This window comes from Delphinus delphis, chromosome 11, assembly GCF_949987515.2.
Source record: "Delphinus delphis chromosome 11, mDelDel1.2, whole genome shotgun sequence".
NCBI lineage: Eukaryota > Metazoa > Chordata > Mammalia > Artiodactyla > Delphinidae > Delphinus > Delphinus delphis.
In genome coordinates this window covers 41,523,669-41,537,750 of record NC_082693.1, presented here as the reverse complement: position 1 = coordinate 41,537,750, position 14,082 = coordinate 41,523,669, and the positions used below count along the sequence as shown (strand labels likewise).

Genomic DNA, 14,082 nt, shown 5'->3' with positions numbered 1-14,082 from the left:
TGTGGCATTACAGTCCTTGGAAATAAAATTAATTTTATACTGTTGTTCTGACTAAAGGAAATGCACGATCCGAAGAGCCATGATTTATGCTTTTTTTCCAAAGTTCTTCTTCTCTTCCAAAGGGAAGGTTTTCAATGTTTCCCCAAAGGATGTTGGTTGGAATGGTGGTCCCATGGGAGGCTCCTTTAAAAAAAAAAAAAAAAAAGAGGAGGAGGGGGAAAATCAATTCTTTGGTCAAATCTGCTGGGACGTGCTCTGTGCTTCTCTTAGAGTCATCATAATATTGGCATAGCAATGCCTCTTACAGGAACTGCAATAAAGAAACAATTTTCACTTTGCCGAACGCAATAATCCCCTAATTTATTAGACCACAGAACCCTATTTTCAAGCAACACCCATTAAAGTCCCTTGAGGCTGGAGGATCATGGAACCCACTTTAAGAAACACCGCCTTAGCCACCGGGGGAGGGGAGGTGGGGCATCAGCCTTGCTTTCTACCCAATGGTTTTGAAATATTCATCATTTCTCCCAAGTGACAAAGGACAAACTATAGTTTCTACTTTTAATTCATTTCTCCAACAATTCCTATAATATTTGCTGTCTGATAAAGACATTTTTAATGAAAAGATACGTTCAAATTTGGGACCACACAGGCAGCACGATGTTCCTATTCACCTGCCACCTGTGCCTTTGAAGGGGCTGCTTCTGCTCCAGCCGTTTCCACAGCCTCTGGACCTCGCTCCCAGGTGCTGGAACACGCTGTTCCAAACTTCAGCCAATCACACAACCCTGCCCTCTCCACCCAGCTTGCACACAGGAGAAAAAAATGTGCTTTTTTTTTTTTTTTGCAAACGCATGAAGAGTGATATCTAAAGAACGGACAGTATTGAAAGCATTTGGAGTTACTGGATTTCCTCACAAAACCTCATCGTTGCTAAATCCAAAACGTGAGCATGACGATATCCAGCAGTCTGCCGACTATCCCCCTTAAGCTTTGCCGTCATTTCTCTAAAGCTTCCGTTCATGCCAGCAGCGTGTCCTATGATCGAACTCCAAAGTGCCTCAGCTGGGTTCTAGCGCATTTCTGCGAGCTAACACATCTTTCACTCGAGAGAACTAAGGGGCTAGAATCCATTTATACTTTCTCCCTCCTCCCCACGCTGTGATCAAAGAAGAACTCTAAATTCAAAATTTTAATTCATTCAAAAATCGATTTCCTCATAGCCTTCTGTGTGCAGTGAATGGGACAGCAAAAATCCCTATCCTATTGGAGCTGACATTTAAGCAGATGGCTCAGGCAGAGAAGTTTCCAGCTAACGTGGTAGCTCTTGTCATGACAGCCAGTCCAAGAAGGAGGTAAATCTACTTTTAGCTGGGTTGTTGGGTTCTTTTGTTTCGGGGGGTTGTTGTTTTTTGCAAATCTTTATTTATTTGGCTGCGCTGGGTCTTAGTTGTGGCACGTGAGATCTTCGTGGGGCATGCGGGATCTTTTTTTAGTTGCAGCATGCGGAATCTTTAGTTGTGGCATGTGCACTTACTTGCGGCACGTGGGCTCTTAGTTGTGGCATGTGGGCTCTTAGTTGCGACATGTGGGATTTAGTTCCCTGACCAGGGATCGAACCCGGGCCCCCGGCATTGAGAGCGTGGGGTCTTAGCCACTGGACCACCAGGAAGTCTCAGCTGGCTTGTTGTTTTGCAAGGAAGGGATTCAAAGTCAAATAGGAGGGTTCACATGGGCTGTCAACTGTGGATGAAGAGCTGCTGTCATAGTGGTGAGGAGTCCAGGCTGCTGTGGGGAGAGAGACCCTGGCAGAGAAATGCCCTAGGATCTCCCCCCGTCCCCGTGGAGGGAGCAGAGACCCGGGCTATGGACACCTCCATCACAGACCCGTGAAGCCTGGGGGAGCAGACGTGCACAAGGAAAGTGATTGCAAGAGGAACACAGAAGGGACAGTGAGGTGAAACATTAGGGACCCTCAAGTGGTACCAGGGACCGAGTTAGTTAAGTCAGGTCGCCTACACAGCTTGGAACCCTAACTGGATCCTTTGCTAAAATACATCTTCAGCCTCCAGCAAAGTTCAGTGTGATCTGCGCCAGGGGAGGGCGGCAGCCACGGGCAGGGACAGTATTCCAGCAGAAGCTGCGCCACTTTCTGGCCATCGGGGGATTCTTGGAGGAGAAGAGCATCAGGCAACGGAGGCTCCAGCCTGAGAGCTCCGGAGTCCGGCCCCCTAGGCATCCCTCTGTCCCCAGACACCGCTCCCCTTCCTGTGGGGCATGCCCCTTGCCACGCCCCTGCACCATCATCGCTGGGTTGCTCTCTGGTTGAGTGGAGCACATTCTTTGGTGGTTTCCTGAGAAAACGTACGAGAGAGGTGCATGTTCTGGGTCTCCGTGGAAGAGCAGGTCAGCCTCTCACTCATCCCCCCACCCGACCCCCTGACCTTGGCTCTCACCATGGCCCTGGTCCCTGGGCCTCCTCGCTGTTTTCTCCTTAACTGTTTGCTCCTTCCTCAGGCTCCCAGCTCCTGCTGTTCTGTTGTCCAGAGGGCTTTTCCCCACTTACCTTTATTGCTCTTTCTCACTCTGGTCTTTACTCAAATGTCACCTTCCCCATGACCCCACTAAATACTTCAACCTTTCCCCCGCACTCTCTGTGCACCTCCATTTTGTTATTCTCCACAGCCCTTCTTACCACTTGTTATGAATTGCAACCCCCAAAAAACAGATGTGTTGAAGTCCTAAGCCCCAGGACCTCACATGTGAACTTATTTACATTGCAGAGGTAATTGGTCAAATAAAAGTGAGATCACACTGGAATAGGGTGGGCCCCTAATCCAATATGACGGGTGTCTTTATTAGAAGAAAGATATTTGGAGTCAGGTGCACAGGTGTCACGTGGAGAATGCCACATGACAATGAAGACAGAGGTTGGACTTGCGCGGGTACCAGCCAAGAAACACCAAAGGGTACCAGCAAGCCACGTGAGCTCGGAAGAGTTCCCGACAGATCGCAGAGGGAGCATGGCCCTGCCGACGCCTTGGTTTTGGACTCCTGGCCTCTATAACGGTGTGGCTTTGTTATGGCAGCTCTGGGAACCCAATATGCCATCTGATATTCTCTGTTTTAAATTACCTGTATTAGTTATCATCCGCCTCACCTCACAAGAATGCCAACAGCACAGCGGCAGGGACTTTTATCTGTTTTGTTCGCTGCTGCATCCTCAGGGTCTAGAGCAGTGCCTGGCACAGGTAAGTGGTTTATAACACTAGTGGAATGAATGAATAAATGAAACCTATCATGCCTCTGTACCACTGAAGACTGGGTGCGTGACTGCCTCTACCTCTCCCTTCCCACCCCTGTGTACCTTCTGTGAAGCATGGGTGACCCTCCATCACACCACCCTTTAATGCAACTCCAGTCACCTGCCATCCACCCTACCTGAGCTACATGAACCCACCCTTAGACTTTGGTGTCACCTGGAACTGTCCCATCCGGGTCAGCGTCAGGGCTGGACCCAGGGTCTGGCTGGCTTGGGTGCAGATGTCCCCCAGAGCATCTGTTATAATCTGAGAAGTGAGAACAAGTGGGAGTCAAGAAAGAGCCCTGGTGGTCCAGTGGTAAAGAATCTGCCTTCCAACGCAGGGGACGCGGGTTCAATCCCTGGTCGAGGAACTAAGAGGAGGAACTAACATGCCGCGGGGCAACTAAGCCTGTGTGCCACAACTACTGAGCTCGCACGCCTCAACTAGAGAGAGAAAAACCCTCATGTCGCAACTAGAGAGAAGCCCGTGCACCACAACAATAGATTCCCACGTGCCTCATCGAAGATCCCATGTGCCGCAGCTAAGACCCGATGCAGCCAAATAAATAAATAAATCTTTTAAAAGAAAGCCCAGGGCCTGGGGCAGGGGAGCAGCCTCCTTCACCCGCAGGGCTGAGGGCTGAGCTGGAGGAATAGAAGAGGAGCAGAAAGGGAATCAGACCTGGAGGGGGTCAGGGCTGAATGGTTCAGGACAGAGGCTGTGACGACGTCAGGCGGGCAAGGGCTCTTGCTGTTGGGTGAGGCTGAGACACGCGGGTGGGTGGGTGGGTGTCCCGAGAAGGGACACGAGACGTGTAACTGAACACTCGGATAGAGACTGCCAGGGGCGAGCCCAAGCTGGGGGAATGCCTGAGAGGGACCCCCAGGCCTGAACAGGGGAAAGAGGCCAGCTGGGCAACGGGACGAGGAGGGTCAAAGGCCCAGAAGACACGGTGGAGAGCGGGCAAAGGCGACGAGAAGAGGGAGCAGAGACCCAAGAGGGCGGCAGCTTGGGGACCTCATTCTGGGCTCCATCCTTGGAGCAGTGAAAACCCACGCTGGCAGGTGGCGATGGGGGCGTCCAATAGGGAATGGCTCGACAGTCTACTCCTTTTTTTTTTTTTTTTTGCGGTACGCGGGCCTCTCACTGTTGTGGCCTCTCCCGTTGCGGAGCACAGGCTCCGGACGCGCAGGCTCAGCGGCCATGGCTCACGGGACCAGCCGCTCTGCGGCATGTGGGATCTTCCCGGACCGGGGCACGAACCCGCGTCCCCTGCATCAGCAGGCAGACTCTCAACCACTGCGCCACCAGGGAAGCCCAGTCTACTCCTTTTTAAAAGACCGCTCTGGTGCCCATGGAGAAGGGGTGGACTGAGAAGCACCGACGGACGTGGGGCTGTGGGAGAGGTGAGGCTGGTGGCCAGAGATGGAGCAAAGCTTTCTAAGGGGTAGAATGGACCCCATTTGGTGATGGGTGGCTGTGCAGGGGAAGGAGGGGGTGACTCGAGGACAACTGCTGGGGAGGAGGTGGTCCCCTCGCGAGGATGCTGCGCCCGGAACAAAGGACTTCCTCCCTGACTTCCGCGCTCCCTCTCGCTCATGAAGCTCCCGCCACACCAGCCTCGTTTCAGTCCCTCAGACATGCCAATCTCACTCCCACAAGAGGACCTTTTGCCCCGCTGTCCCTCTGGCAGGAACACTGTGCCCCAGCCCTCAGCCTGGCTGGATCCCCGTCTGCCCAGGTCTCGACGCAGATGCCGCCTCCTCGGAGACGCTTTCCCTGACCACCTCCACCTACAGTCGGCCTGCAGGTCTCTGCCCCATTGCCCTGCTGTGTTACCATCCGCAAATGACCATTTCTTCACACGTCCGTCAAACAACCCCGCCCACTAGCACGTGGGCTCTGTGGCGGGGTCCCTCTGTCTCATTTACCACGTATTCCCCAGTGGCTGCCAGCGGAGCTGCTGAGGAAATCATCACAGAACGGACTGGTGCGTTAACGCGGCGTTCAGGACCCGGGTTAGGCTGGGGCTGCAGCTTTCAGAGCCATGGCATACAGATGGCGATTTAAGCTCCAGGAGAGCGGGGGGCACCCAGGGCAAGAGGGCAGGGTAAGAGGAAGGCCTCGGACAGTCCTGAGACGCTTGGCATGCAAGCCCTGGGCGAGGAGATGGGAGGTGCTGGCACAGGACCTTCAGAGAGAGGTGAGACTGGGACGAGGCAAAGCAAGACCTCCCCAAGGGCTTGCGGCTGGGAGCCAGGGAGCCTGGATTCAACTCAGGCAGGCGCTCCAGGGACCTGGGGCCCATTCCCTGAAATCCACATCACCTCGGGGGTTCCCCAAAGTTGGTGTTATCCTTACCCCACTTCACTAATGAGGAAGAGGGTTTCAGTTACCCAGTGAGTGGCGGACCCAGAGTGTGGACCCACTATCGCAATGGAGACCACGGTTTCAGCGTCTTCCTCCCGAGCTCTCACGGCAGTCACGGGGACAGCTGTGAAGAGGAGAGGTCGGCAGCAGGTTGAGTGGCCAGGAGAGCAGCTGAGACAAGAACTGAAAAGCAGGTTCAAGCAACCATCGGGGGGTGGATCGTGACCGGTCAGCGCCAGTGTAGACAGGAGCCAGGCTGGAGAGGAGGGAGTGGGAGGTGAGGACGCAGGGACGGCAAGCGGGGGTAACTTTGGAGACGTTTGACTGTAAAGATGAAGCAAGACACAGGGTAGTAACTGGAGGCGCCCTGGGTGCACAGGAGGGTTATTTTAAGGTGGAAGAAACCTGAGTGTTTTGAAGTTGGAGCCAGCAGAGAAGGAGTGGTTAAAGGAGCATTAAAAAAACTAAAGCGAAGGGGGTGAGGTGCAGAGGTGGAGAGAGCTTCCAGCGTGGCGGAGCATCCTGGTGCCTCCTTTCTGTGAGAAGCAAGAGGTGAGGGCATCTGAGCAGAAAATGGGAGATGAGGGGTAGGGTGGGAGCAGGGGCAGAGTGGAGAGTGGGCGTGGTCCGCAGTAATTCAGCAGAGCTGCCCGAAGCCGCAAAGGGTCCTGTGCGGGTCTGGTGACCATTCTCGGCGCCATCAGTCCACCCAGGGGTGAGGTGTTCTTTGGGGGCACTTGGCAGGCATCCAGGGCTGAGGTTGTGCCAGGAGGGCTCCATGCGAGGGGTGAGGTCAGGCAGTGGGCAAATGGGATTGGGGCAACGCACCACGGAGTCTGACCTGGAGGAGAAGGAAGTGGGGGTGGGGAGGCGCTGAGGGATAAGGAGGAAGTAGGGACAAATGAAAATGTTGAAACGCACAGAGTGAAAGAATAAAGGTGTGACATAGAGCACAGCAGCATCTGAAGCAGGGACTTCACAGACGGAGTAGTTTCCAGCCGTGTCAAGGTAAACAGAGGAACCGGGTGTGGGAGATGAGGCTCAGCCCTCCGGGCAGGACGCGGGCCTCACAGGATCACTGCAGCTTGGAAGGGAAGCACAGTAGCCACGGAGTAGGATGAGGTCTTCCGTGTGTGTGCTTTGTGTTGTTTCGTTTCGCCCAGGTGAGCCGTGTGTGTGTGTGTCTGTGTGTGTGTGTTAGAACATTCACACACGCAAAGGAGTAGACTATAGAATGGAAACCCATCCCTGTCCCCGCAACGGCTTTGCCGGCCCAGAGGGACCACGTTCCCCCTTTCTTCTGCATGGGGGCTCTGCCCCCATCACGCAGGCTTAGGGCAGTGGTGGGGAGGGGTAGCTCAGGGAAGCCATGTGGTCCAGAAAGAAGCCTTCCGCCCTCCCTCCCTCCAGAACTGCGGGGGGTGGGGGGGGCATGGACATGCCCCAGTTCCAAAATCCTTTGTTCCCCGACTCCCCAAATAGCTGGCTCCCCGGCTTCCCTCCCACCTCTCCGGGCGCCCCTCCTCCACGGCCCACCATGTCCTCTCACCCTGCCCTTAAGGGGTGTCCTGCTTGGCCTGCTCCCTTCTCCCCCCAACCTGGTCCCTTCCCACAGCTCCATCTTCTGCCTCTAGAGTCACCATGGCCTGGAAGCCCCCCTGCTGAGCCCCAGCCCCATCCACTGATTATCCACCTTGGACGCCCCCAGCGTGCTTCCAACCCAACACACCTGAGCTGGACGCATCACCGCCCCTCTGCCTGCGGCGTCCCCATCTGCAGCAGCCATGAGCCAGTCTATGGGCGCCCAGCCTCTGTTCACCCCAGGACTGAAACAGGATTAGATTTGGTAAGGCGACAGCCCTCTCCTTTAGGCCTTGTGGTTTGGGGTGTCTGAGTAGAGCACGTGACCAAGGCTTAGGACATTCCATACTGGCAGCGCAGTACCTCCGGGGTAACACACAGTCACAGCTGCTCCCAGGGTTTGGCCTGAGAGACCTGGGACCTAAGGGACCCTAACCCCGCCTCTTTCATGATAGATATGAATCTGAGAGGCCGTGAAGCCAACATCCCCTCTTCACATGGAGGCTGAGACTAATAACAGGCACACTTACTGTGCCAGGCTCTCTACACATGGGGATCTCATTTCATCCTAACAAAACATGTACTAGCTCGGCCCCACTCTTCCCCACTCCGAAGAGGAGGGATTTGAGCCACGAGGGGTTAAGCACCTTGCCCAGGTCACACAGCTAGAGAATGTGGTACCAGCTTTCAAATCCAGGCACCTGATTCCAAGGCCTTGCTCTGACCACTAGACCACCCTGTCAGAGGCTGACAGAGCAACCAAGCCACGGGAGGCATAGAGGCCAGGCCTGCTGTCACTGTCAGACCTGAGTCAGGGCAGACCTGAGGCCAGGACTGCCGCTAGCCTTTGCAGTTACGTGCAGTATAAATTCCCCTCTGCTCAAGCCAAATATCTTTTGGGTTTCCTGTAAATTCAGACCAAAAAAGTCGTAACTGATAACACGGCCCCTCAGTGGGTGGCAGGCATCACCACCCGCTCAGTAATTCAGTCCAAGAGCTGGGGCTTCGTCCTCCCTGTTCCCTCTCCTTCATCTCTCACATCCAACTAGTGACCAAACCCTGAATCCCAAACATCACTTGGATCTGTCCCCTTTTCTTTCCACCCCAGTCCAGGCCACCATTTTTTTTTAATAAATTTATTTATTTTATTTATCTAGTTTTGGCTGCACTGGGTCTTCGTTGCTGCGCGCAGGCTTTCTCTAGTTGCGGCAAGCAGGGACTACTCTTCATTGTGGTGCGCGGGCTTCTCATTGCAGTGGCTTCTCTTGCTGCGGAGCATGGGCTCTAGGCACGCGGGCTTCAGTGGTTGTAGCATGCGGGCTCAGTAGTTCTGGCGCACGGGCTTAGTTGCTCTGTGGCATGTGGGATCTCACCAGACCAGGGCTTGAACCTGTGTCCCCTGCACTGGCAGGCAGATTCTTAACCACTGCGCCACCGGGAAAGCCCTTTTGCTGGGTGTTGATCACAGCCTCCTTGCTGTCTCTCTACCTCCAGCCTGCTCCCACCCACAGACTTACCCCCCATTCCCTAAGATCCAGATCTTACCATGTCACTTCCCGGCTTAAAACCCTCCAGAGCCCTCACTGCCCCCAGGGTAAATTCCACTCCCGTCCAGGCTACCACGCCTCTGGTCTCCCGTCCCGTCCCTTCACACCCAGCTCTACTTACCTGCTTCTAGGGTACCACCAGCCCCACACGCCACTGCGCGTCTGCCCCAAATGTTCTTCCTCCCCTTCTTCACTCCGTGAATGCCCATTCAGTACCCCTTCCTCGACAAGCCAAGCCAGTCACTCTCTGCTCTTGGCTCCGTCCACACTGGGCACTTCTCATTGTCTGTGTTAGCTTCAGTCTTTTTTTTTTTTTTAACAAACTTAATTTTTATTTTATTTATTTTTGGCTGTGTTGGGTCTTCGTTTCTGTGCAAGGGCTTTCTCTAGTTGCGGCAAGCGGAAGCCACTCTTCATCGCAGTGCGCGGGCCTCTCACTATCGCAGCCTCTCTTGTTGCGGAGCACAGGCTCTGGACGCGCAGGCTCAGTAGTTGTGGATCACGGGCCCAGTTGCTCCGCAGCATGTGGGATCCTCCCGGACCAGGGCTCGAACCCGTGTCCCCTGCATTGGCAGGCAGATTCCAAACCACTGCGCCACCAGGGAAGCCCCTAGCTTCAGCCTTGTAAGCATCAGTCTTTACTGGACTGTGAGGTCCTTGAGGGCAGGGCCTCTGCCCCATTCATCTCATCCCCAACCCCAGAGCCAGCCCGGCACAGAGCAGTCACTCAATAAACACTCATGGAAAAGATGAATAAACGAAGTGTTCCCAGGAGCAGGGTGGGGAGTGGGCGATTCTATACCTTTTCTCTAGGAGTGGCCAGGTTCGGAGGAAAAAATAACAACATCACACGATGATCACAGCCTTTCATCTACAGACAAGCACACTATATATTTGATCCTCCTGCCATTGTTGCTTCCATTTTATGGATGAAGATACTGAGGTTCATGAAGGTTTACAGCGTAGAATTCAGTGCACACGCTCACAAAATCCACTCTTTTTTTGACGCACAAGCTCTGGCCAGACTATGATCGGTGGTCAATAGGGCAGCTGAATGAAGACATGTTATTGCCCACACTGGCCACAGGGGGGCAATCGATTGCTGGCGTGAGAGTCACTGCCCCACTCCTACCCACCCTTGGAAAGCTCTGGATCTGGGTGTGGAAAGGGAATAGCCAGCACTGAGGAGGGACCAGGGGAGAGGGGCCATGGCTGGGGTTTGCTATTTCAGGATCTGCCAGAAACAGTCCAAACTGGAGCGGGGCCCGGGGGCTACTGCTAATGCCAAGAGTCAGGAACTGGAAACATAGACCGTATACCCCAAACTTGCATTACCAGCATATTTAATAACAAGCCACAGGAAGAGATGGGGCAGTGATGGGGCACTGTTGGGGCACCCAAGACCTCCAAATGGGGGACAGTGACCCACAGCCCTCAGCAGGGACAAGTCACTGGCCTGTCAGACCACGGCCACCCTGCATCAGAGATGGGACAGGGCCCAGCAGGCAGGGGGCTGGTCAGCGTCTGCGGGCACTGAGCATCCTGGGGGTGTGGCCTCTTCAGTGCCCAGGACACACAGCAGTTGCCCGGGGGCCCATTCATTCCTGGAGCGCTGACCTCCCAGACCCACACCATAAGCAGTTCAGGAGGTTGGATAGAGCAGATCAGAGGCAGCAGCTGAGTGCAAAGATCCCAAGTTGAGATCTCACGACAATCCAGGTTTCTCCCAGGCTGTCGTCTGCACCGCACACGGATCAAAGGTAGCAGGAGTTCCCCGTACAGCCAGTGCGCTGGAACGGGAGCTCTCTGGGAGACAGACCACACAAGGCTCGGGAATCTGTAATAGACAGCCACCCCTGTCTTTGCTGGGAAGGGAGCCAAGGAATGACAGACCTTTCCAGCTCAGAGTGAGACTCAGGGGCTGGAGGAAGGTTAAGTCAAGATGTCCACCCACCTGTGGCCCCGGCGTTTCCATCAAGGACAGCACAGGCTAATGGAGCTTGCTGGTGACCAGATGCCTGGCCTCACTCCACGGCACTCAGACCTACAGCCATCCCCCACCTCTCCCTCCCAGCCGGAGCCTGAGAAATGCCATGACAGCAGCACCCATTTCCCAGTTTTCTAAATTATTTTCCTCCCCACTCAGTCTGACAGCCTTGACCAGGGTCAGAGCTCCACAGCAAACATCTCGGTATCTTTCTCCAGGAACACTGAGGTCTCCAGCACATGCCACGGGCCAGCTACCCAAGCACTGAGCTGAAGGGATAGCGAAGGCAGGAAGCTGGATGAAGAAAGCGTTTGCCTACCCCATCTTCTCTCACCCCACCGGGACACCCCCAGCCCTGCCTGGGTGTGAGCAGACACCGTGATGCTGGGGGCACGGTCCGTCCCTCCATCGAATCTCTCTACTCCTCTAACACCACCCAGACTTGAACCCAAAGGCCAACCCAAGTCATCACCTTGACCTCCGATCCCTCTGCTCTGTCCACTTGGACTTTTTTTCCATAGGTGTATATATTCCAGCTGACCCTCTGAGCTCACCCGCACCCTCAGGTTCGGGCCAGGAAAGCTTAGCCCAGCTGGCTGGGGAGTTGCTGAGGTACCTGGAAGGCTATTCCCAGCAGGAAGAAGGTATCTAGCAAGGCTGCCGGGAAGTAAGGATGGGAAGGAGGACACGGAGCGGGAGGGGGGGAGTTGAGGTTCCAGTCCCGGAAACCATATGACAAATGTGGTGTGAAGGTTCATTCTTTTGGGAAGAGAGGCCATATTCTGCATCAGCATCTCAAAGAGTGGTGAGAAATCAGGGAAAGAGAGGACAGAGCAAAGAGGGCAACCCAAGGGGTCCTTCTCACTCAGGGATGCCACCCCACCCCCTGAGCTTGGAACCAAGCAGGAGCCCCGGGGTCCAGTTCCGGCTCTGTCATCCACTTGAGCATGTCACTTTCTTCTCTCTGAGCTTCCCCATTTGTAAAGTGAAGGGTTCACAGCAGAACTGGAGACTGTCCCAGATGGGGAAGGAGAAAAGAGCATAGTATGGAGATGGGAGAAAGGATGGAAATGCAGCAAATTCAGCAGAACTTATGGGCAAGGGGGTGGGCGAACCTGGACACAGTAAAGAGAGGGCATTCCAGCCCCTCCCCCAGGACACAGCAAAGGGAGGTGGGGAATGTCCCCGGGCTGGCCCGCCTCCCTAAGGCCAGGAGCAGTCACAAGCGCACACACACACACACACCCCTGGCCAGCCCTCTCTCCAAGGGGGTGGGATCAGCATGCCTGAGGTGAGAAGTCCACAGCTCAGCAAGGCCAGTGTGGCACAGCTGTCCGGGATTAGCACCAAATCCTGGGCTGCTCTGTGCAGGGATCACACGTCCTCAGCCTCACAGCTGCACCCTGCCCACTCCGGCCCCTCACCCCTCATCGGCCCCTCCTCTCCAGCACTCACTCCCTTCTCAGAGGGAAGCTGGGACCCTGCCTCTGCCCTGGCAGACAGGGGAGGGGCTTTAGAGTGGGAGGGGCAAGAGAGGTCAGAGGCACCCCTGGTGAACAGCTCCACCCACAGAAACCTGGGAATCCCTTGGTACACCACTGAACAGAGGAGACAGACACAGAAGGCTTCCCTCGCCAAACCCTATGGCTCTGCCCAAGGCAGCCTTGGCCTAGAATTACCTTGTCTTTAGGCCACCCAGGCCCTTCCCTCCAGATGGTTCCTGTCCTTGGAGAGGCAGAGGCAGGAGGGCCAGATGGAGCCCCTACAGCTGGGAACCCTCAGTCCCAGCTTCCTGGAGCAGCGTGCTCCTGAGGCCCCCCAGCTGTTAGGAATCTTGTCACCTACCCCCCCACGCACACCCCAAAGCCCCTTGCTCTGGGCCACACACGTCCCCCCACCTGAGCAGGGGCTGGGGGGAGGAGGCCCCAGCACACCTCCCCATCCCCCAGGGTCATCCAGGCTCCTGGCTCTGCCCTAAAACTCGATCCACACTCCCATCCCTGCCCCAAGAGGGAGGCCACAGTGAGGAATCATACCCAAACCTCTCTCCGGGGAAAAGGCTTCCTGAAGGAGAGGACAGGAGGAAGCAGAAGCCGGGGGCCTGGGTTGGCTGAGTTCCTGTGGCCGTGGCTCTCCCCAGCCTCCCAGTGGGATGACACAAAGTTGGGCCTCAGCACTAGGTGGGGCTGGCGCAAAGCGGGGTGGCGTGGGTGCAGGGAAGAAGGGCTCCCCCGCACACCGTGGCCCCCCCAGACTCCCTCCGCTTTGACCCGCCCTGCTTCTCCCTCTCCCGCAGTTACACAGTGACCTAGAAAAAGGCCGTGGGTCGGGGCGCCACTGGGCTGGAGAGACGACCGGGAGAGGGAGGGAAGGGCAGCCCCTCCGCTCAGATCCCGGCACCCCTGGGATAGCCGCCGGCCCACCCCGTGGGCTTCCAGAGCTGGAACGGGAGTCGCTGAAAAGCTGAGTCTGTGGCTGAGCGCAGAGAGCCCGGCCAATACGACGGTTTCCAGCCCCTGCACCCCCACTCCCAAGGCGCTGCAGCTCTCATCTGGGCGGGCTCTCACCTGTGTGTGCACGCGCGCGCCAGCATCGCCGGAGGGCTTCCCGCTGAAGCCGTCTGGCGCTGGGGGCCGCTCCCTCGAAGTCGGGCGTGGAGTCCGCGGGCCGCCGGGGGGCCGCGACCCCCGAGCGCAGCCGGACGCGCCTACGAGTCATCCTCGCCGCCACTGGCGCCGCCGGGCTCTCCCTCCCGGGACGCGCGCAGCTCTCGGGCCAGCAGCGCCGTCAGACCCTGGGCGCGAAGCAGTAGGCCGGCGCCCAGGAACAGGAGCCCGCAGAGCACGAGCAGCGACAGCACGCCCAGCACCGCCGCCTGCACGGCGCGCGGCCCCTCGGGGGGCTCCGGCAGCACCCCCGACTGGTTGCAACAGGAGCTCAGCCAGGCGGCCCGGGCTGTGACGTCCGCCTGCGAGCCGTTCATGCTTCACGCCGGCTGCCCAGATGTGCTGGCGACCGCCAGATGTGCGGGAGCCCGGGGCCGGCGGGTGGGCGGCGGCCGCGTCAGGGAGGGGCCCAAGGGGCGGATCGCAGGCACCGTGCGACCCCACCCCCTGCGTCGGAGCGTTCAGGCCCTTTTTAGACAAAGGGCTCCTCCAGTGTAGCTATGGCCCAGAATCCCAGGGCCGGTGTTACTTCTGCGCTCAAAGGCCCACACAACCACGCACGCACCCAACCGGCCAAACCCAGGAGTCCTGTCCCCAGGGCTCTCCCTCCCCCTTAGCAAAGGTCA

At 56.6% G+C, this 14,082-nt stretch overlaps 1 protein-coding gene across 3 annotated transcripts in view; it reads right to left on the bottom strand.

The window, feature by feature from the left end:
• Nucleotides 1-13,773, bottom strand: part of SMIM41 (small integral membrane protein 41) — a 43,984-nt gene extending 30,211 nt beyond the window's left edge. Inside the window, exons 1-2 of one of the 3 annotated variants that reach the window (XM_060026234.1) lie at nucleotides 13,358-13,773; nucleotides 155-183 (exon numbers count right to left, since the gene is read on the bottom strand). In XM_060026234.1, coding sequence (XP_059882217.1) covers nucleotides 13,498-13,773 — 276 coding nt within the window. In that variant the 3' untranslated portion in view covers nucleotides 155-183; nucleotides 13,358-13,497. Of the gene's footprint in view, nucleotides 1-154; nucleotides 184-10,459; nucleotides 10,610-13,357 lie in introns of those variants that run through there. The other 2 variants (XM_060026233.1, XM_060026232.1) reach the window with 2 other exon arrangements.
• Between the last annotated feature and the right edge of the window lie 309 nt (nucleotides 13,774-14,082).